The sequence below is a fragment of the Equus asinus genome, chromosome 16 (genome assembly GCF_041296235.1).
Source record: "Equus asinus isolate D_3611 breed Donkey chromosome 16, EquAss-T2T_v2, whole genome shotgun sequence".
Classification (NCBI taxonomy): Eukaryota; Metazoa; Chordata; class Mammalia; order Perissodactyla; family Equidae; genus Equus; species Equus asinus.
The window spans coordinates 45,818,185-45,842,057 of NC_091805.1; the positions used below are offsets into that span (position 1 = coordinate 45,818,185).

Sequence of the window (23,873 nt, forward strand, 5' to 3'; positions counted from 1 at the left end):
CATATTGTAGCAATGCATATTTGAAAAGCAAAATAAAATACAATTTCATTTAAAATAGTATCTAAAAACATAACATGAAAGGACAAATTTAACAAAATGTGTCTAAGAACAGTACATTGAAAACTACAGAACATTACTTTGAGATATTAAAGAACTAAATAAATGGAGAGATAAAACTTGTTCTGGATTGAAAGACACAATATGGCTTAGATGTCAATTCTCCCCAAATTGATCAACAGATCTAATGCACTCCCAATCAAAATTCCAGCAGAAATGGTAAACATTTCCAAGCTTATTCTAAAATTTATATGGAAATGCAAACGATCTTGAATTATCAAAGCAATTTTACAAAAGAAGAATAAAGGTGGATGAGCTATATTGCCCATATCCAGAATTACTATAAAAGTAGAGAAATCAAGATAGTGTGGTATTGGTGAAAAAAATAGCATATAATCAATGGAACAGAAGGAGAGTCCAGAAATAGACCCATATCAATATGGTCAATTGATTTTCAACAAAGGTACCAAGGCAATTCAAAGGATAAAGTTAATTATTTTCAGCAAATGGTGATAGAAAAACTACATATCCATATTAAAAAATATCAATCCATATCTCACATCATACACAGATATTACTAAGAATGGATCATAGACATAAATGTAAAAGCTACAATTGTAAAACTCCTCAAAAGAAAATATAGGAAAAGAATTTTTGCAACTTTAAGTTAGGCAATTATTTCTTAGAGAAAATATCAAATATATTTATATATGTATACAAATATATAGTAATGAAATATATTTATAAATAATTATCATATATATTTATTTACACTTATACATATATATCCCAAAAAGATATTATTAAAAGAAGATAAAGGGAAGCCACAGAATAGAAGAAATTATAATCTCCAACAAAGGACTTGTCTCCAGAATATATCATGAAGTCTGATAAGACAATGCAGTAAGAGAATTGGTCAAAAGACTTGAAGAAATACTTCACAAAAAAAAGATATACAAATGGCCAAAAAGCACATGAAAAGATGTTCTACCCAGTCATCAGGGAAATAAATTAATACTACAATAAGTTACAATGAGTCAATGACACTTTTTTCTTTTAAGATTTTTTTTTTCCTTTTTCTCCCCAAAGCCCCCCAGTACCTAGTTGTGTATTTTTAGTTGTGGTCCCTCTAGTTGTGGCACGTGGGACACTGCCTCAGCATGGCCTGATGAGCGGTGCCATGTCCATGCCCAGGACTTGAACCAGTGAAACCCTGGGCCGCTGAAGTGGAGCATGCCAACTTAACCACTCAGCCACGGGGCCGGTCCCTAAGGATACCTTTAAAGTGTGTGTTGACTTGGTCACTGAATGTAATTATCAACAAAATTTATGCAAAAATGTTGAAGCCACTTTTATGATTCTCCACATGTGCTGGGAGTCATGACTTCCATTCAATCATAGTTCATGCTCATAAGCTAGTTATATGGCTAATGCACTGAACACCTTCTATTCTCTCTCTCTGTCTCTACTTCCCCCAAGGCAGCCACACTCTGCCCCTGAAATAGGTTAGTTTTTTCTCTCATTAATGGGTCTGTGCCTTTGCTGTGACTATACTTCTATGCCTCTCATCAAAAGCAGCTAGGATGCTGTGGTGTCTATCCTTCTTGTTGTAATCTTCAGTCCTTCCTACCCAACTAGGTTCATCAGGGAGCTGCCAGAGGTGGTAGAGCATGATGCCCCATAGGACTCACTGGATGAATGCTGTTTGACTTCTTCGGTTCTTCCTGGCCTATCTGACTCCTACTGTCCTTATAGGAGTGCCACCATCTTCTTATTTGAGGAAATGGAAGTCTGTTCTGCTCTGAATGTACCCAATGAGTACTCCATTGTCAAGATGATAAAGCTTGAACTGGTCTCCCAGAGAGACCCTGGGGTCTATTTGTACCCAAGGCAGGCATGACAACCTCAACTTACCTCTGCAGCACGAGCATAGGCATCCGTCAGACCTCCTAACTTATCTTCAGTGCTATAAGTTTCATACCTGAATCACGTCTCTTAGATTCTATGCCTGCCAAAGGCAACTGGCATCCTTGTCTACTATTCGTCAAAGATGCAACCCAGGGTTCATTATTCTTAGCCCTTCTCTATCTCCTTTAGGTTGGCTTGTCTTCCTAAGAAGTCACCTGAAAACCAACCATAAACACCTCTACCATTACCTTGCTTGCATGTTTCCCTGAAGCAAAGCTGTGCCTTGGCAGTCCCACACCCCATGAATGGCCAAGTTTTCTGTGTAGCAGCAAATTCATTTTCATTTGAGGGTTTGTAGATGCATTCCATCTGTCCAGCCTCAGTGTATAAATTCCTCTAAACCATCAAAAACCAGGGTATCTGATGAGAGAAAGCTAGATATTGCAGTAATTCTTTTAGAATGCAGGTAGGCCGGTTCCTCAGAATCTGTAAGAAAAAGGTATATTTAAGTGCTTGCACAGACTCAAGACAGAGGATATCGTGATGATGATCTCGTAGATAAGGTAGATTTTGCCCAATATGTCAGGACAGGAAACCAAGCCAGTCATCACAGTACAATATCTGAAGCCTCCTGAAATATTCTTCTCACTAAACCTATTTGATACTGAGGATATCTGTGTCCCTGTGCTGGTAAGGGATCTGGGATCCAATCTCTAACAGGATTATTTAGGATTTTCCAAACAGGGTTGGACTCCATCATTGTTTTACGAGATCTCAGCATTGGACACTTACTCATACCAGCCGCCTTCTTAATATAGCTACATCTAGATTTTAGGTTTGGGTCTAGAAGGAGCAATCAAACCTATCAGTCCTTCCAGGGTAGTCTGACCTGGTGAACTAATAAGAGATTCAAGCATAAAATATAAATCAGTTGTTCAAAATGGAATTTCTACCTTAGAAAACAATTAGAGCCAATCTTCTATTTTCTATTCAATTCTAAAAAAACAAATGATCATAAATTGTTTTTGGACTAGGTTAGGAATTATGTAGCTAAAGGGCCATTTTCCTTTGTCATTATCACTAGAGCTGAAACTTCAGTTTCTACTAAGCAGACTTCAGACCATTAACATTATAAGGTCCCTCAGAGATAATTCTAGGCCAACCTCCTTTCATACTAGAGCTAGCTATTGACGATTTAAGGATTCCAACAAATACTCTTACAATATACCCCCAAAATAATATAAAAAAAATTATTAAATACCATCCAACTTGTGTTAAATAGCTTACACAAGGTAAGTGGCAGAACAGAAATTTAAAACCATGTCTGTCTGACCTCAAATAATTAGCCTTTTCCCACAATAATAAACCACTTTCCTCATTTCAGTACTGATACGCTTATGGGAATATGCCATCTTTGGAATCTAATCTTTGCATTATCTTATCTATCCTTTGTATTATCTTTACAACCAATGTTATAAGGCCATAGAAACAGAGTATACCCTCTCATGGGCAATGTGTGGTAAATTTTCCCCCTTTATTTCTCTTCAGGCCTTCAATGTAGCACCCTCCCAAACCATCCCTTCCCGCTCAGCCTACACACCCTTCACTCTTACAGTTCAAATATAGTACTCCTAATTTTTACTGAAAAATAAGGCCAGGATTTTTTCACTCTCACTTGCTTCTCTTGCCACTCTGGCCACAACAATTTACATGCCTCTCACAAAAGCCTCATCTCATTATATCACTGGCTCAAAGTCCAGGATCTTGTTATCTGCACCAGGTATGCGTGTGAATGAGGATTCTTGGGTACATCTCCTCTCAATGTGGAGACCTATAAATAGGAAATTAAGTTATTCGTCTCCCCTCCCCTAGACACCCAATATATGAAAAAGGGATAGAATAATTGTAACAGAACTCCCATGTAAAAAAGGAGGGAGAGATGGAGGCAAATAACAGCCACTGGTCCATAGTAATAAAATTATGGTCAAGAACCGTGCAAATGATTGTCTCTGCAATGTTTCAAAGCACCACGGTCATTGGTGGGCACTCATTACATGTTACATACTACCTACCAACTATGACAGACATTAGAAGGCCATTTTCCTAAGGGCACAGTATTAACTACCCTTATGGATTTTAAAGATGAGCATCTACTTATATCATATCATAAAACCATATATCTGCAGAGGTTAGAGAGAGCTCCTAGGGAGAAGAGATATTAAATAATTAACTTCATGGTATATTTAAGTTTTAGTCATTTTGCTTACAAATTAGGAAAGGGTCAACATTTCAATTATAGTCTTTAATTTTAAAAAAATCCAATATACTCAAATTTATACCACTTACATCCTGTTCCCTTGTAACACTTCAAATTGGCAGCACTATACACTTCGATTTTATTTCTTTTAGTGCCTAATTGAACATTCATGGTTTAACCAACCAAGTCAAAATATGGAAAAAGCAATTCTGAAGCTGCTCTGATTCCTTTACTTCCAGTCCCTGGGGATGCACGGCCTTGATCAGTCATTCTCAACTGGGGGGAATTTTGACCTCCAGGGCACCTTTGGCAAAGTCTGGAGACAATTTCAGTTGTCACAACTAGGGGATCTGTTGGCATCTAGTGGGTAGAGGCCAGAGATACTACTAATAATCATCCTACAGTGCACAGGAAAACCCTCGACAACAAAGAATTATCTGGCCTCAAATGTCAATAGTGCCATTTTTGAGAAACCCCAGTCTAGATGGAATTCCATCTATTATTTTCTGTATAGTTGATAAAATATAACAAAACTCATTTGAAACACCAATCCCAAAACATCATCAGAATCTAATTACTTAGAGCTATTCATTCAATAAATATTTACTGAGTAACCACTATGTGGCAGGCACTGTGGAGATAGAAGGAAAGAAAGACAATCACTGTCCTTAGAAATTGTCCAGTGCGGACAAACAACTCACAAAATCCAGGCGCTTACCAGAAAATTCAATACTTTCTGTTATCTACTTCTATTAAGAGCCTAGTTGAGAGAAGGGATGGGTGAAGATTATTTGAAAGATATGCAGTCCATCTATATATCCAGGCAGTAGAAGTCCTTGAATTCAGCTGGATGATATTTGGATCATGTCAAGTCCTTGAAGAAATGCGTTCACTAAGCTCCATGTGAAAGTTATGCTCTCTGCCTTCACTGAAGAAGACCATAAGAGAGTCACGTGAAACCCTTTACTAACTTCCCCTAGGAATCTTGTATATATCACAGTGCCACCTATGTGAGACTACATGTAAACTTCTTTTAGAAATTAGAATTGGAATGTTTCTTCCTCTCTGATGACAACTATACAACCATTTCTCTTTTCTCTGACTGCCAGATCACTTACAGAGCTAAATCTGAGGCTCAGCTCTATCAGCTATCTAGGCCCTTATGGCCTGAACATTTGGGTACTTCCTCATCCCTTAACTCAGCTGGTCTTAACTGGTATTTTCATTTTCCCTGTTCTGGATTCTCTAGTTATTTATACTTTACCATCATTTTATTACATCTGTTCTTGCCATAAGTTGTTTCAATTAACATATAAAATTGTGGTCAGTTATGGATAAAATTAAAAGTGAGGAAGAGTGACAAGAACACAGCTACAATAGTGCTGCTAGACATATGCACTGACTGCTTTGACAGCTTGAACGAGACCCTTAATGAAGGCAGTGAGGGTCACAGAAAACTTCCTGAAAGAGCTCATGACCGAGCTGCATACTGACAGACAGACTAGGTGTTACTTAAACAAAGAAGGTATAGGGGTGAGGAGATGTTCTAGGCAAGAAATAAAAACAGGTGCCAAAGCACAGAGGTGAGAGAGAGCTTAGTGCATTCAAGAAACTGTAAGTGGTTTGCTTTTGCCAGAAGAGAGGGTGTTTTGGGGAGTGGGGAGACATGACACTGAAGAGGTACTTCAGATGCCACAGTAAGGACTTTGAACTATGGCCTAAAAAAGCATGATTACAAATATAAGAACAGTCAGCAATTTATAGAAATAATCAAGGAAAGAAGAGATGACTCCTACAAATGATGACTCTATCAGTGTCCACACACATCAGGCATCTTTAATTAGTAACACAATCGCTCAAACTGATTAGAAAAGAATCCAAATCCTATTCTTACCCCATTCCCATCCCCTTACCAACAACACTAATCTTTACATCACCTGGAAAAATGGGGTCATTCACCAATAGGTATGAGAGGAATAAGTCAATGGTCTTTGGACAAAAACACAACAACCCTCATTCTTAGATTTCCCATTCTCCTTTGTATTTGATGCTATCTGGACTCACAAGCAGCTCTAATAAGAAAAATTAAGGCACTCACAGCTATTCACCTCACTTAGAAAAGGCAGCAAGAATCTGTTATGATTTTATTTCTCCAATTGTTCCAATCACAGTTTCTAATACAGAAATAAAACCATTCAGTGCCTCAGTCCTAGCCTCATTTTGTTTCACGGAGATCTGCATTTCCAAGTTCTCGGGCTCCAACAGCAGTTCTGTTAAGAACAGACAGCCAGTATCATCCTGTGCACTGAGGTAGGCTTTCCATGGCTGAGCCCCTGCCCTACTCATTGCAATGGTCTGGATGTTCACTACTTGCAGGGCCATCTGGAGGGTGTCAGGATGGACTGCTCCCTGCCAAGGGAGTACTTGCTGATGAGCAACTTTGAGGTGAAGCCAAGTTTTCTCAAAACATTCAGCAGTAAGCTGGCATTTGGGGACTAGCATGAGGGCTCCAGCATCAGGGAGTTCTTGTACCCTCTTCTTGTTCTCTTCAGGAATCAGGGGTCCTAAAAGAGTCAGAAAGCTTGTGTAAGAGATGTTCTTAATCTATAGGAAGTACATTTTTCATCTAGATTTCCAGAAGTACACAATATGACTTTTATCTTTGGATAAATGGCTTAAATAACCAATGATGAACTTCTTTCTTGCTCACAAAGACTTCAAATTTACGCAACAGTCTAAGATTTAGCTAGGGTATTCTACTTTCTCTACCAGTCACTGCAAAAAATAAAGATTTTTCATGACAAGATATAAAGTAAAGACTATTTTTACCTGATGTGGCAAAGGATGCAGTGTTAGGAAGCTCTGGGCCACAACGCTCTGCCCCCTGACATTTAGAGATGGTTGCCCAGCGGGCTTTGCCATATACTGGCACCAGTGTGTTGAAGTCTGAAGCCCAGCTATTCACAGGTCTTTCTGCCTGATCCTCCAAAAGTCCAAGAGAAGGGTCAGATTTAGGGCTACACAGGATCCGCTTAACTTCATCAATGCCAGCTAAGAGGAGGCGATAATAGAAGAGACCTCGGTCCCGTACTGCCATATCCTTTTCTTCCTCTGAGGTACGACAACAGATTGAGTCAGTTAAAAACAAAAACACTCCTTTTTTACCCCTGTGCCAACCAAAATAGGAGAAAAAAATGAAGGAGGGAGGAAACGCTAGAAAACATTAACATTTTATCCTTAGGTCCCAGACATGACTCAACAAACAATGCAAGCTGTGAGAATTTTTACTATTGGTTATGGCAAGTGATATTTCCTTCTGAAGAACCTACCGATGCAGTAATACAACAAACGCCCCAGCGTGTCCTGGCACTCAGCAGGTCGCGAGAGGAAAAGGCGCAGCAGGGCAGTGAGTAGCTCCATCTTAACAGCTGGAAACGTCTCTGACTTCACATTCTCCACAAAGTCTTCCAAGACATAAGGAGCATTGGGAATTCTTTCCCCATGGACACCAAGTAGCCAAATAAGTGCCTGCTTCCCCTAGGAAATGAAGGAACAAGAACAGGTGCTCAACATTTGGCTGTCCAAAACACAGAAGACAGTAGACAGTTGCAGGTTTTGCTTTTCCCCTAGCGTCAGCAGAAAAGGTATAATCTTTTATTTACTTCAACTTGGATTGTATCAATTCCGCCTACCACACTCTCTACAACAAACAGGAATGAAATTCTACCGCACAAAAGAAGACTCAAGACTGTCATAGTCTATGTTGACTGAGCAGTAAGGCTTCCTCAGCTTTGGGGCCTCTGACCCAATTTGGAGTTTAATGTTTCAGTGGAAGCTACTGAAAGATTTCTCTAAATTACTTCATGAAAGTGGTGATTAACCTAGAGTGCATATCAGAATGAGCTGTGAAGCTTCTTAAAAATCTATGTGTCTAGGGGCTGGCCTGGTGGTGTAGTGGTGAAGTTCACATGCTCTGCTTCAGCAGCCCAGTGTCTGCAAGTTTGGATACCAGGCACAGACCTATACCCTGCTCATCAAGCCATGCTGTGGCAGCGTCCCACAGACAGAATAGAGGACTGGCACAGATGTTAGCTCAGGGCTAATATTCCTCCAGCAAAAAGACAAAGATTGGCAACAGATGTTAGCTCAGGGCAAATCTTCCTCACCAAAAAAAAAAAAAATGTGTGTGTGTGTGTGTCTAGGTCTACCACTCCTGAATATTTAAGTCAGTAGACCTGTGGTGAAGCCCAGATATTTGTAAAAATCCCACAAATGATTCTCATTTTCATTTCAGCTGAAAACTCCATGGCCTAAATTTCTAATTCAAAACTGTTCAAGAGAACAACAGAATTAAAGTATTTGTGATAAAAACTATAGCTAAATCCTAATGTTTTTATAATTTATTTTCCACTTACACCCAAAATAGAATCTGAGGTGGCAATTAACTCTAAGAATTTCTACTTCTGATACTGGGTAGAAAGAATAATTAGATTCCATCTCACAGAGCAGTCCCAAGCATTCCCCCTTTGCCTGGAAGTAAAGGCGAATTACAGTCTACCTCACTATCTTGAATGTTCTCCTCACAGCCGGGCAGGGCCTGACACACAGCTTCCGTACACTGAGGACACAACCAAACCAGGTCTCGGAAAGTTTGCACCACCACTACAACACAGCTCAGGATACAAAAGGACAAGATTAGAGTCTCCACGCAGGAAGGAATCTGAAGAAAAGTAATACATTCAGACTAGATTGCTGGGTGGATTTCTGTAAAATGGGTGTTGGAGATGTGGTCAATGATTATCTGAGAAATGTGTGACATGGGCAATAATTTCTTAAAAGAACGCTGCTCTTAGCAGATTGCCATGAGGATAAATGAGCTAATGTAGGCAAAAGCACTTGGTAAAATGCAAAGCTGTATGCAAATGTGGGGTAGTGTTGCTGTTGAATGATACTCCAAAGACAGAATAAATGGAACCCCCAGAGCTGGGACTAGGGTGAAGCAAGGTGCCAAGGGTGTAAAGCTTAAGAAGACACGCAGGGTCAGCACTTGCACGAGCCTGAGAGTGAGTGCCTCTTTAAACTTTTGCATCATAGGCACCTTGCCTGCCTCACCCTAGTGCCAGCCCTGGAAGCCACTGCTTACAGTATGCTACCTTAAAGCAAAAAGAGGGGTAAAGGTGGGGAAATAATAAGCAAGGTCATCCTAGTACCTTCATTATCTATAGAACAGCCTTGCATACCCTCTACTGTGTTAGATTTATAGACTCTCTGCTTCTCAGATGGCAAGAGATGATGATGCAAAGAAAAGTTTAAACCTCTTTGTTATTAAACAATACTTTTTGAGCAACTACTATAGGCCAGGCAATTGACAAAAAAAAAAAAAAAACCTAGGGAGGTAGTCATTACCTGTGGTAATATGATCTTGTCGAAGCCCCAGCAACTCTGTTAGAATCTGCACACATTGATCCGTGTAGGTCCTGGCAATGCCGCCTACACAGGAAGGGAAAGGAAAGAAAAGCGTTAAGTCAAATATTAGCACCTCATTCTAAAATAATTTCCCACCAGCCAAAGACAAAGAGGACCAAAGATACTTAAAAAATCATCCCTTGCTTGATGAAATAAGAATCTAAGTTTGCTATTAGGGGAACTTCGGTAAAATAACTTCCCACTGAACAAGGTTGAAAACTTTCAGTAACAAAGGTATTTATGTGCCAGCGCGATATGAGGTACTGTTCACTGCAGCACATCCGCACAGGAATATTCCTGCCGGGAACATGTGACAGCAGTCTCCTGACTGTAGGATTTCTACTTTCCTCTTTGTTCCCTCTTCTCTGCCCCTAAAAAATACTTTATTCTACACATGAGGGTTCCTTCTCCTCCTCCCCATGAAGCTCTCCAAAACTTAGCTGCCCAGCTGCTTTCATTTTGTGAGTCACTCTAGCCTCTTAAATTCCAGAGTAGTATGAATAAGTCTGTAAAACTCAGGATTTATTCTGTGTTGGTCTCTACTCAGCACAATACATAGCCCATAGTAGAAACCCAACAAACAACGGGTGAAGTGACATAGGACTTTGCGTCAGGAGAGCTGGGTTCCAGGCCCAGGTCCGGAACTGTATGACCTTTTGATAAGTTAATAACCTTTTTGTGACTTGAGTTTTTTCATCTTTAAAACAAAGTTAATAACACTTGTCCACTTTTCCTGACTGCCTCACTTCATAAGGCTGTGTTGAGACGATACACAGGAAGGCATTCTGGAGAGTAGACAACAAAGGCAATATAAACTTTAAGTATTATAGTTTGAGTTATCTGTATTCTCTATTCTGGAAGATATGGCAATACCAGTGTTGACAAAAAAACTTTTTTTGTCCCTCTCCCCCTTATTTGTAGTCATTGACCCAATTCTTCAGTGCACAGTACTTTGTCTCTGAAGCAAGATTCATTCCCCTTGCTCTCTATGGTTCCACAGCTTTCTAGCTGGTTGGTCTAGGCTCTCAGAACGAAAAAGTAGCAGATACCCACCTATGGCAAAGATGGCAGCCTGCGCAAAGTCAGCAGACACATCAGTACAGTACCCTCGAAGTTCCTCTAACACCTGCTGCACGTTCTCATCATTCACCAGCTCACACAGCACCTCCACCTTCTGTAGCTTGATGTAGTGGGGCTCCGAGTAGGAGCAAAAAAACTTTTTGTAGTGGCTGCTAAAGTGACCTGGCAAACTATGCAAGATCTGGCGCACATGACAGAGGGCAGCAAAACAGAGCTCGCGGCTCTCTGAAGAACAAGCAGCCAGCAAAGGCCCCTTGACTTGCACAAGCACATCAGTTTGTACATGGGGGAATTTTTTTGCCAAGATCAGAAAGAGTTTGGTGGCTCCCATAACCACGCCTGGGCTACTGCTCTTGAGAAAGCTGTCCAACAGATTGAGAATGTCAAACAGCTCCTCCTCACTGCGGGGTTGGTAGCGTAGCAGAAAGTACAATACTTCAGCCTGGCCCCACTGGTCCAGTTTTGACATTCTATCCAAAAAAAGAAAAGAAAAGTGCTGTTTCAGCAACAAAATTAGGATCATCTCCCTGTTACTGCCATGTTACCAGTCATCTATTCATCGTAACAAGGGGAGAATTCTTGAAAATAGGCTGTGCCATAATCGAATTATTCTTTTTACATACTATTTAAAATATTTTATACAAAATAGGCTTTCAATTCCAAGATCAGTTTACAGTACAAATGCACACTCATCTAAGGCCAAAGACATGATCACTATACCCTAGATCCAGACTCTCTACATTTTAAGACAGCATAAACGGCTTAGTTTGGGGAACACAATGACTAGAGGACAGAATCTATCCCCTCAGGATGTTCCTGCCATCTCTTGGTATCAGCCAAAGAAACTAAGACAAATAAAAGAAATCTTCTCAATGAAATACGAGGAAGTTAATAGTTATAGTTAACTTTCTTTACCACTCTACAGAAGTTGTTCAAGACCTCTCCTTAACTCAACACATAGATAAGATCCCCCTGGGATGCAGATCTCATCATAGCAAAAAGAGCACTGAAACATGCAAACCGATTTAAGAGATGGTGGGCGATGGGCTTATTGATGACAACACCTCCTTCCTGTTTCAGAATTTCCTCTAGAGACCTCAGGCAGTTCACAACCACAATTGGATCCTGGTCACGCAGCAAACTGTATAATTCATTTACCAGGGCACCATCTGTAAAAGAGAACAAACATCTCAGGCAAAGAAGAAAAGCTTCAGAGTCGCAGGGAAAAAGCCAGAGTGTAACAGCTCCAGACAGACAAAGCTGAACTCGGCTACAAAAATAACAAAGGCAATAACAAAGTGCAAGGCAAAAAAACTGCCATCTCCAGGCTGTTGTAACTAATGCAAAGGATCTCACCTGGACCCCAAAGAAAGGACTTCTCTAATCTCAGAAAATACCAAGCCCTGCATCCTACTTAAAGAGACAGGTACAGAAGTAGGGCAACATTATTATTTTCTACCAAAGCTACAATCTTTTACAAAGGTACACATAGAATGGAGGCACAAAAAAATGTTGATCATGATGGATTACACTGAAACTCACCCACTTCAGAGTCTCCATGAAGATTATGCATCTTGGCACAACCAAGGACTGCCACCCTCCTGACATACGAAGCCTTATCATGCAGACCATTGAGAATAGGCTGTTGGATATACTCCTGCACACCAGGCATCCTGAACAACACATCTTGAAGTCAGCCAAATCCTAAATACTAGTTTTGACATAATTCAGCCTCTATTCACTTAACAAAGGGTTTAGCAGATATTTGAACGTGCATGTATCAGATCATAAAGAACTGGAGAAAGCTGCTGCCATACTTCAAAAGCCATACTTGACTTTTCATTTGGAATCATGCTGCATTGGCAGCAAAAATATACATATACATAATTGTTTAGAAATCTTTAACCAAAACCAAGAACTATTTCACCAAGAGTGAGGGTGGAAAACTCCCTTTAATGAAACCATGATATAGTTTCTTAAACCAAAGCAATGGCTCAGAACCTGAGTTCAAGTTACAACAGTGTTTCCCCCAATATTAAGGAGCTCAAACAAATTGTCAGCATTAAAAACTTGTCCCATGAGCTCCTGAAGTCATCAGCCACTGAGAAACAGGCAGGGAAGGGGGTGCTCACCTGAGGCTACACATGCTCCGTAGGGCCAGCCCTCGCACCATCGGATTGGGGTCCGAACAGTCTTTGCACAATGTATTGATGGCCAGGAGAGCCAGATCTGGTTTCAGGGGGGCATATGTGCACATGTACAGATACACCAACTTCTTCTGAACAATATCTACAGTGGCACTGGCCTTCACCATTTCCATGAAAACAGCAGACATGTCCAAGCCCTGAGTCATGTGCCTAAAACCAACATACATAGCAGGAAGATGTAAAATATATAATCGCCAACATACAACAGAAGGCATTTTACTTATGCACGCCCTGGTTATCCAACTAGATTGTGATCTCTTAGAGGGAAGCAACCAGGTCTACTATATCACACAATACTTCACACCATGGGCGTGCAATAAACGTTCTTCTATTCATTCAATAAACACTTACTGAATTCCTAGTACATTCCAGTGAAATTCAGCTTTTACATTCCAGGGATATGCTCTGGGGACATAATTTTGAATAAGGCATGGTTTTAGATCTCTAGGAGCTCAAGGAACCAGACAAAAACACCACTAATTACACTACGATAGATAAGTATCATAACTGAAGTAACAGAGAAGGTGCAGTGGGGATCCAGAGGTCTAATACTGCCAGGAAGTCATAAAATGTTTCCACAGAGGAAGTAATACTTTAGTTGAACGAGCAGGAGTTGCCAGGCAAGTGTAGTAGATAGGTAATGATATATGCTATGAGGCATGTCTACGTGGTACACTATTTTGAGAGTGTGCAGGTAGTTGAGTTAGCTGGGTCTTCCTTGGACTTTGCTCTGTAGATCACTGTTTCTCAAACTGTGGTCTCCTACAGCAATCTGATGGGACACTTAATATGCAGATTCCTGGCTTCCATTCCATCCCACTGAAATCAGAAGCACTGGATTGGATGAAATATTTACATTTTTTTAAAAGCACCCCAAGGGACTTTGGGGCATACTAAAGTTTGTGATCCACAGCTGTAGGCAAGAGTTATATGTTCAAATACATATGTTGGAAAACTCATTCTGGCTGAAATGAGGCAAGGTGACCTATTAGTAAGCTACTGCAACTGTTGTGGTAATGAAACCAGAACGACAGCAGTGCTAGTAAAAAAGTAAATAAGAGGATGGATATTTAGAACTACGAATTCACACCATCTGGCTTGAGAAGTGAAAATCAAGTATCATCAAGACTGAGTCCCACGCTTGGTCAGCTGGGTGTGGACATTCATCAACACAAATATAAGCGGAAGAGCAGGTTTGGGGAGGGGGAAGGATATAGGTGCTATTTTGCATGTCTTTGAAGAAATATCCACGTGGAAATGCCAAACAGGCAGCAGGATATGTGAGTCCGAAGATAAAAAGGAGGTCTGTACTGGATATAGTATTATAGATCTGGGTGTCAGCAGTCTAAGTTCAAGATACGGAGGAAACCAACCGAGTAAATGAAGTTAACAGACGTCCCACAGGGGAGACTGAGATGGCACTCCAGAGAAGCAGGAGGACCAAACCATACAACTGCCATCAAGTATGGAAGCGCATTTCCTCGCTCAGAGCGGCCAGGGGTAGAGGGCCTGACGGGGGCTGCAGTGGGGGGTTAGGGTGTTGGGGGATACCTAATCACTCGCTGGATGACATTCCGGTAGCGCAGCCTATCAGCCTGAATGTGCGGGTTACACAGAGCCTTCTTCAGCTCCTTCACTACGTCTTCGGAGCCAAGGTACGGCATCTTCTCCAACAGGCCCGGGGCGGTTCCCCCAGATCACTAGGTAACTCGCGGGCTCCTTCTAGCCCTGCTGTGGGAACCTGGGTAAGGAAACGTCAGTTAGTGAAGAGACGAAAGGCGTGACCTCGCCCAGCCACAGCTTCCCCAGAGCCGGGCCCCAGGCCCCAGCACACTCAAACTTCAGCCCCCTCCGCTCCCCGGCCAGCCTCCCGCCGGGCTCTTCGCTTCCCTCCCGGGAGGTGCAGGCTGCCTCGCTCCGCGCATAGACCTCTCCGGCTACCTCTAGGCCTTCGGCCCGATTTCCAGCCCGGCAGCCGACAGTCCGCAGACCCCGCCCTCTCCGGTCCAGCCTTTCTGGCGCCTCCACGTGGTGGCCGTCACGGTTAGGCCCAATCACGCTTTCTGAGGAAGTCCCGCCTCCCCCGCGAGCCGAGCAGCTGCCACTCACCCTCTCTGGGCGAGCGCGGAGCGCGGCGCGGCCCCCGACCTCAGGGTGTCGGTCCCACAGGCCCTCGCCTCCCGGCGCAGCCGCACGGCTCCCTCTGGTGGAGCTGCGGCAGACAGTCGGAGATCGGCTACTTGGGCCTGTCTTCGCCCGGCAGTGGGCGCTTTGAGTGCCGGGCCTAGACCCCAGGTCCCGCCCGCGGCTAGAGGCGCGATTTTCGATTCTTCCCCCGACTCCCGCGAGCACCGTCACTTCCTTCTTTCTGCCACTCTAGTAACTTATTCGTCTACTGGGCTGGCTTTCTCTCAGGATCTCTGGCCCTGGTCTTGCCCCAGCATGACTCTTTTCAGGGCGCCGTTGTGGGAGCCTCGCGCAGGAGGTCTGTTCCCATGAAGATCCCACTGGTGACTCTCCAACCCCGCCACCATGAACGGGGTCCTGATCCCCAATACGCCCATCGCCGTGGACTTTTGGAGCCTGCGCCGGGCTGGTTGCGCACGGCTCTTCTTCTTGTCCCACATGCACTCGGACCACACCGTGGGTCTGTCTAGCACCTGGGCCCGGCCCCTCTACTGCTCCCCAATCAGCGCTTACCTCTTGCATCGTCACCTACAGGTATGGGGGGCTACAGTCGGCCTCCGAGAGCTGGTCCAGGCGTCTGAGTGGGGACTTCCTATCTGTCACAGCCGTGGAGTCGCAGAGTAGGGGCCAGGAGGACTGATTTTTACAATGCAGGAATTGTTTGAAACCAGAAATGCATCTTTAGCACAGAATAGGAGTGTGGCTTCCAACTGGCCGACTTGGGATGTTTCGGCACCAAGTTGGGGAGATCTTTGAGTCCAGCCAAGAACTATTCCTGGCTTTGCACATAAGCTAGGCCAATGTTTCCCAGACTTGCCTCATCCTAAGAATCCACCTAATGTGCTGGGTAAATATACAGATTCTCCAGCCCCTCCCCCTACCCCATCTGATTCAGTAGCTATAGCTAGTGCAGGTCCTGGAAACCTGGTTGGGATTTTTTTAACAGGTGTCCCCAAAGGATTATGATGATCAGGAAAGTCTGAAAATCGCTGACTAGACTGTTTTCTGGATCTTTATTTAAAATTGTACAAAGGGTAGGGTGGAGAGTGGGAGGAGAAATGGTGAATTGTTTGGGAATCCCTTTTACAGCTTGGGCTCCTGGGCAGCTCAAGATTTGGTCAGCTTTCCGTGATTGGGGAAAGGGATGGTTCCTGATCCAGGGAGGTATCAGGGAGGGGAGTCTGTGTTCATTGGGATGCCCAACTGTTTCCTCAGGTATCCAAGCGGTGGATCCGAGCCCTGGAAGTTGGTGAGAGCCATGTCCTGCCTCTAGATGAAATTGGGCGAGAGACCATGACTGTAACCCTCATTGATGCCAATCACTGCCCTGGCTCTGTCATGTTTCTCTTTGAAGGCTACTTTGGAAACATCCTCTACACAGGTGGGCCTCCCAAGGGGTCCCTCCTACCCTCCCAGCCTAGACACTACTTTTCCTGAGCAGCCTTAACTCATAATGGAAGTCTGGAGGTCTCCTAGCCTCATCCCATATGAGCACAGTGACCCTTTCTCAACTGATTTCTCATTTAAGAGTCCACACTTTGTAAAGAGTAATCCAAAAACAGGAACAGGATGGAGACATTTCCACAGAGAAGCTATACTGTATTAGTTCAGTACCAGACTCCATGATAGTTTTTCCACAGGCCAGTAGGAAAATGCCCATCTGTTTGTTGTTTGAGGTGGGAGAGGCTTGTCTTCTGTTCTTTTGTCTCTAACTCTCTACCCACCCCTTGTTCTTCTTCAGGTGATTTTCGGTATACGCCATCCATGCTAAAGGAGCCAGCCCTGCGAGTGGGGAAACAGATCCATACCTTATACCTAGATAACACCAATTGCAACCCAGCCCTGGTTCTTCCTTCCCAACAAGAAGCTGCCCGCCAGATTGTCGAGCTCATTCGAAAGCACCCACAACATCACATAAAGATTGGTGAGTGCTTTCCTTTCCTTTTTCTCTCTCTCCCGTGGCTAGTGAATCTAGATTCTTTCGGGGTTTCTCACATCTTTCAATCTTCGTGCAGATCTCCCCTTCTCCTTGAAACCTACCCCGACCACCTTATCTAAAATCGCAATCTTCCCACCATCCATACTCCTACATTCCCAACTCCTGCTATCTATACCAATTCAACTTCTCATTTTTTCATGGCACTCATCACCTTCCAATATATTCTATACATTTTAATATGCTGTTGCTTATTGTTTATTGTCTAGCCCCACTTCCACTGCCACACACACACACACTCACACACAGAGAAATATAAATTCCTTGAAAGCATGGACAGAAGTAAGAAGAAATCTTGTGTGTTTGTGGAACAGAGAAGCAGCAGCCAGTATGACAGAGGCACAGTGGGTGAGGAAGTTGGAAAGGCAGGAGGGACTGAAGTACTCATAAGCCATTTTGAACTTGATCCTAAACGCAACCATTGCTCTTAGGACAAAGAACTATTGAAGAGTTCTAAGTAGGAGAGGGACAGTATTGCACTTATCACCTTAACAATGTATTCCATAATTTACGTATTTGTTGTATTTAGTTTTTATTATCTGTGTCCTCTGCTAGAATGTAAATTCCACAATGGCAGGGCTCTTGGTTTTACTTATGGATATATCCCAGAGGCCTAGATTATTGCCTGATGAGGCATTCAATAAATATTTGTTATATGAGTGAATGAAATTTATCAGTATGTAGATGTTCAAGTGAATGTTATGCTTAAAATTAGATACATTGAAAAACCAACTAGATGCTTGTTCTAGTGATTCCACATAGTACACTTGGAGACTCTTCTTTTGGAATTGGCTTTTGAGATAGTTTATGAAAATCAATTTTTGTTTTTAAAATGTAATAGATTTGGTTCTAAATCACTTTTATTTTTTTGAGGAAGATTAGCCCCAAGCTAACATCTGTGCCCATCTTCCTCTATGTTATATGTGGGATGCCTGCCACAGCATGGCTTGATGAGGGACGTGTAGGTCCGTGCCCAGGATCCAAACTGGCGAACCCCAGGCTGCCAAAGTGGAGCCTGTGAACTTAACCTCTGTGCCACCGGGCCAGCCCCCCTAAATGACTTTTTTGACTCTTTCCAAAATTATAATGAATCCACAAAAGGAAAAAATTTTAACACCATGATGAATATTTTAAAAAGATACACCCCAATTCTGAAAGGAGTTTCAAAATAGGGTTAAACAAAGGCATTGAAAAAAATTGTATACTTTCTAGCATGACTAGCAAATTGGTTGAGAAATATCCCCTACTCAGGATTGTTTGGCTGCTCATGAAGAAATATCAATCCTAACTATTCTTGGAGTTTTCAATGCAGAGTTTTCCCAGACAAGCACAGCTGGCTAGGAGGGTGCTGTAGAAGGGCTTAATTTTGCAAATATATAATAAGCTCCTATGTGCCAAGTATTCTGATAGGCAGTGGGAATAGAAAGATGAATAAGATATGAGGGCTTACAGTCTAGTAGTAAAGGACCTAGAAAAAGTAAAAAAAAAAAAAAGTGAGTGGAGAGGAAAATGGAAAGGGAAAAGAAAATCAGCTACATGTGTGCCCAAAGAGTGAGGTTTTGAACCATGATGAGAAACAAGATGGATATTAAAAAACCTGTAAGTTCTTTAAAGGAGTTCACTGTTTGGTGGTGGACTTGAAATACACCTTCAGGAAAGGCCTAGGGGCCGGCCCGGTGGCGCAGTGGTTAAGTGCGCACGTTCCGCTTCTCAGCAGCCCAGGGTTTGCCAGTTTGGATCCCGGGTGCAGCCGCGGCACCGCTTGGCAAAAGCCATGCTGTGGTAGGCGTCCCACATATAAAGTAGAGGAGGATGGGCATGGATGTTAGCTCAGGGCCAGTCTTCCTCAGCAAAAAGAGGAGGATTGGCAGCAGTTAGCTCAGGGCAAATCTTCCTTAAAAAAAAAAAAAAAAAAGCCTGAAAACAACTATTAAACAACATGTCCCGTATCTGTTACCATAACCATTACCCAAATTTAGGCCTCCATTTCTTTCTGTGTAAGTACTGTTTGGGCCTTTTAACTGGTGTGTCTGCTTTCAGTGTCTTCTCCTCCAGGCCGTTGAATTACACTGCTGTCAGTTTTTTTTCCTAAAGCCCTGCTCTGGTCATATTAATCCTGTGATTAGAATTAGCCATGTTCCTGCTGCAGACTCTTCAATGGCTCCCCTTCAATTACAGAATTAAGGCCAAGCTTCTCAGCAGTACATACAAGGCCCTCTACTCTATGGCCCTTGCTTCCCTCTCCAGTGTCATTTCTTACCAGTTTCTCCTTTGTACTTCAGTGGCGCCAAACTGACCCGTCTTAAAATGTTCTCTACCATCCCTTCTCTTGCCACCTTAACTCATCCTTGAAGACTTGGCTTAGTTGTCATTTTTCAGGAAACTTTCCCTAACTCTATCAACTGGTGGATACTTTTTTATGCCCTCTTAATACTGTGTGCCTCTCCCCAACATGGCCCTTAACCACCTTGTTTCTGGGTCCCCATGTAGATTACACTCCTTGAGGACTGAAACTTTGTTTGTTTTCACAGGGCCTAACACTTGATAGATGCTTACCTTTGTTGAACTGAATGAATGAGTGGATTCTGTGTTAACCCCCCTGTACTCCATTCTCCATACATCTCAGCTCAAATGCCACCTCCTCCCTGATTGCCCAATTAATTTCGTGTATTTTAGTTAAACATTTGGTTGATTTATTAGGATTCCCCAGTAGCTTCATTCTTTTCCTTCTCTTACTTTCCCCAATCCCTTTAACGTGATTCAGGACTCTATAGCCTGGGAAAAGAGTCACTGCTGGAGCAGCTGGCCCTGGAGTTTCAGACCTGGGTGGTATTGAGTCCTCGGCGCCTGGAGTTGGTGCAGCTGCTGGGCCTGGCAGATGTGTTCACAGTGGAGGAGAAGGCTGGCCGCATTCATGCTGTGGACCACATAGAGATCTGCCATTCTGCCATGCTGCACTGGAACCAGACCCACCCTACCATTGCCATCCTTCCCACAAGCCGGAAAATCTGCAGATCCCACCCCGATATCCACATCATCCCCTACTCTGACCATTCCTCCTACTCTGAGCTCCGAGCCTTTGTCTCAGCATTAAAGCCTTGCCAGGTGGTGCCCATTGTCAGTCGACAGCCCTATAAGGGCTACTTTCAAGATAGCCTGAGCCCCAGGCTCTCTGTGCCCCGGATTCCAGACTCTGTGCAGCAATACATGAGTTCTTCCTCTAGAAAACCAGGCTTTCTCTGGCTGTTATTAAAAAGGAGACTAAAGAGGCCGAGAACCCAGGGTGTCGTGTTTGAACCCCTTGAGGAAAATTCTGATCAATCTCAAGCTGACAGGGACTCAAAGAAGGCCAAGAATGAGAACCTTTCTGGGGACCTTGAGAAGCAACCCTCCCTCCAGCCTTTGCAGATCAAGCAGCAGCTATTCCCAGACCTCTGTAGCAAAGAATGGGATGGGGCAGACTCTCTCTCTGAGTCCCAGAAGTTGGTGACTGTACTGACTGCCCCCTTGGGTTTTTCACTGCACTTAAGGTCTACAGATGAGGAATTTCTCTCTCGAGAAACTGAGGAGGAAATTGGTGTAGGGTCCCACGTGGTACCCGGGGGAGACAATGACGGCTCAGCACCCACAGGGAACCAGAGCGCTTCGATGGGCCAGGATTCTCCCCTGTCTCACAGCAGCCAGGCTGCCCCTCTTCTGGCTCCTGAGTTTAGGGGCCTGGCACTAAAATACCTTCTGACTCCAGTGAACTTTTTCTACGCAAGGTTCTCTTCCAGGGGCTTTGACCAGCAAGTAGAAAAATACCATAAACACTATGCTGAAGTATAGACGGGAGCGTACAGAATGACAACTTTGTTTGATCCAACACTGCAGTTTGGAAGATAGTGGCTGCTGGCTGCTGGGGAGTTTGTTTTGGGCCTTACTTTTCTGTTTTCACAGGATCCTTACGGGCTTAACCTGGAAGTGACACTTCTCAACGTGTGTTCATCCTAGTGCCTATGGGATCCTTGGTTTTATAGTTAACTGTGTTTAGGAAACACTTTCATTATAACTCCTTCACAATATGCATGAGCACATTAAAGGTTCTGAGAAGTCCTGCAGTAACTTAATCTGTTTAACCCAGTATTTCTCTAACTTTTTGGAACATGGAATCCTCTTATGTAGCTGTAGAAAGAGATAGTCTGAATCAAAAAGGACCAAGTTATTCCCATTGTTATTTTGAGCGTCATGTGCCATTCTCCCTGTCCCCTTTCCCTCTTCCTAGATAAAAGTCCCCAGGTAGGTCTGTTTTTTAAGTTAGGAACTGTGGTGCTGGAGGATAAAGTGATGATCCAGGCAGCATGTTCCAATTCTGAATGTCACTGACTTGCTGTGACCCCATTCAAATGACTTCCTGTCTCTACCTCTGGGAGGGAACAGGAAGTGATGAAGAGCCTTGGAACAGTGGAGAAAAATTCCACGTCTGCCTGTATGAGAGTTTGCAGTTAGTATCACTGGGGACCTATCTGGAACAGAGCCAGCTGGGGCATTGGGCACCCCTCACCAGGGCAGTACCTGGAACCCAGCTGAACATTAGGCTTAGGATACGTCAGGCCTCCCAGCTGCCTAGAGGCCCTGACCGTTTGGCTGAAATAAAGTTACAAAAGATCAAATGTGCTGCCAGATATTCCTGATTGTTCACATAGCTGGGATATTTGCTGCTCCCCCCGCACCCCCCTCGGATTGAGTAGGGAGCCAGAGCACACAGCCTGTTTGTTTTAGTATCCAGGGCAGAGACCAAAGAGCCAGCTGGTGGAAGGGGTGGGGGTGTGCAGTTCTACCCTGTCCTTCTGCTCACAGCCTGACAAAATGCCAAACCAGTAAGCAGGACAGCAGATACCATAGGCTCAGAGAGGGGGCACAGGCATGTAGAACTAGGCACATGGATTAAAAACTGCTTCAGAATGGAGCCTTGAGTCTTTGCAATGAAGAAGCCTCTGTATCTTGTTCAGGAAAAAGAAGTTTTCTACTTTTGGAGGAAGATAGGAAGAATTTAGAAAGCAAAATAAGGCCGTGTTCTTGGGTGACCCATATACAGCTCTGTTTTGTCGGTGACCTTCCCGTGGGCCCACTAGGAGCCGCAGTAGGGGAGGCATGTGGGGCAGCAGGAAACATGGCCATTGTCCTGGGCCTGAGTCCAGGGCACCCTGGGCAGACAGAGCATGCTTAAATAGCAGAGCCCCAGTTCCTCATCTGGTAACCAGGGACTGATACCTCCCTCTCTGATTGTCGTGGAGATTAGATGATTGGTAAAGTTGCTAACTGAGTGCCTACCACATGAGGGGTAATTCAAATATTGGTTCTCTTAGCCTCTAATTCTTTAAAAAAAAAATTATTCTGTGTATAAAACAAGAAACTGGACATCATAAAAATATAAAGAAGAAAAAATCAATTATAATTCCTCCATGTAAATCAGTTGTTTTCTACCAGTCTTTTTCTGTGGATGTAAATATTAAATAGGTAAATTTTTTTCAAAATTGGGGTAATACTGTATATAATTTTATATTCTGCATTTTACTTTCTTAACAGTATCTTAAGCATTTCTTCGTATTATTCAAATATGATTTTAATAGTTGTATAATACCCTATCATAGTATATCTTAATTAAGCCATTTCCATATTATTCAAAATTTTGTGTGCCTGTTTTCACGATTCTACATATTACAATGAACATCCTTATGCATATATCATGGCATTTTGTTTATTTCCTTAGAGTAAATTACTGGAAGTGGGATTACAGTTTTATGTTCTTGATGCAAATCATGCAAATTGCCCTTCAGAAAGGATTCCTTACCATCCTTTCTGAAGAAGAGGCTAGTATTCAAATACCTTGAAGATTCATTAAGTTCAGAGGACATCATTAGAATGGTACATGTAAACACATGGAAAACCACCTTGTGTGATAAGTTAATAAATATTTACTAAGCTGTGTGGGCAAGGCTTAGCCTGACTTCTAGCTGCCTCAGTTCTGTGCTACCCAAGGTGTCTGGGAGAGATAAGGTAGCCTTCAGTACCAGGGTCCCCAGATTGGTGTTATCTTCTAGGAACAAGGGAACTTGTCCTCTCTTGGCACATGCTGTATCACACGCATTCCTTGAAGTAGGATCTGTGTGAATTCAGATGGGGGAACAGAAGCAAAGGGCTTTGAGGCATTTAGTTGTTGGTGGCATGTTTGTGTTTTATTAACAGAAAAATTCCATACTATTCTAAAGTAAATGTCTGGCTTCTTATAATAGACATTAGCAGTTTCCTTATTTGTTTGATTTCTCAACACTCTCATATAAAAAGGCTGCATTGGGGGCTGGCCTGGTGGCGCAGCAGTTAAATTCACACGTTCCACTTTAGCGGCCCAGGGTTCGCTGGTTCGGATCCCACATGCGGACATGGCACCGCTTGGCAAGCCATGCTGTGGCAGCCATCCCAAATATAAAGTAGAGGAAGATGGGCACAGATGTTAGCTCAAGGCCAGTCTTCATATATAAAGTAGAGGAAGATGGGCACGGATGTTAGCTCAGGGCCAGTCTTCCTCAGCAAAAAGAGGGGGATTGGCGGCAGATGTTAGCTCAGGGCTAATCTTCCTCAAAAGAAAATAAAAAATAAAAAGGCTGCATTGCGTATATCTTTAAGTAGTTAATTTATTTTTAGAATCTAAGGATGACCCCATAGATCTAAGATC

General features: G+C 43.1%; 2 protein-coding genes across 4 annotated transcripts; one reads left to right on the forward strand and one right to left on the reverse strand.

Annotated features, from left to right (window-relative positions):
* Positions 1-1,136: 1,136 nt before the first annotated feature.
* On the reverse strand, positions 1,137-15,142 carry AP4B1 (adaptor related protein complex 4 subunit beta 1). Of its 3 annotated transcripts, none has more exons than XM_070487080.1 (12): positions 14,917-15,142; positions 14,527-14,716; positions 12,901-13,125; positions 12,311-12,441; positions 11,790-11,937; positions 10,742-11,238; positions 9,629-9,712; positions 8,781-8,884; positions 7,552-7,759; positions 7,052-7,333; positions 6,331-6,786; positions 1,137-2,451 (listed from the first exon to the last, which is right to left on the reverse strand). In XM_070487080.1, exons 2-11 carry the CDS (start codon positions 14,637-14,639, stop codon positions 6,359-6,361), a joined length of 2,220 nt encoding a protein of 739 aa, XP_070343181.1. In that variant the 5' UTR covers positions 14,640-14,716; positions 14,917-15,142; the 3' UTR covers positions 1,137-2,451; positions 6,331-6,358. The 3 variants fall into 3 exon arrangements, with proteins under 3 accessions (XP_070343181.1, XP_070343180.1, XP_014692664.1); XM_070487079.1 differs by having other exon boundaries at positions 6,321-6,786; XM_014837178.3 differs by lacking the exon at positions 1,137-2,451 and having other exon boundaries at positions 4,192-6,786.
* On the forward strand, positions 15,092-23,133 carry DCLRE1B (DNA cross-link repair 1B). The gene is made up of 4 exons (XM_014837180.3): positions 15,092-15,696; positions 16,378-16,543; positions 16,904-17,086; positions 19,923-23,133. Exons 1-4 carry the CDS (start codon positions 15,508-15,510, stop codon positions 20,984-20,986), a joined length of 1,602 nt encoding a protein of 533 aa, XP_014692666.2. The 5' UTR covers positions 15,092-15,507; the 3' UTR covers positions 20,987-23,133.
* Positions 23,134-23,873: the final 740 nt, after the last annotated feature.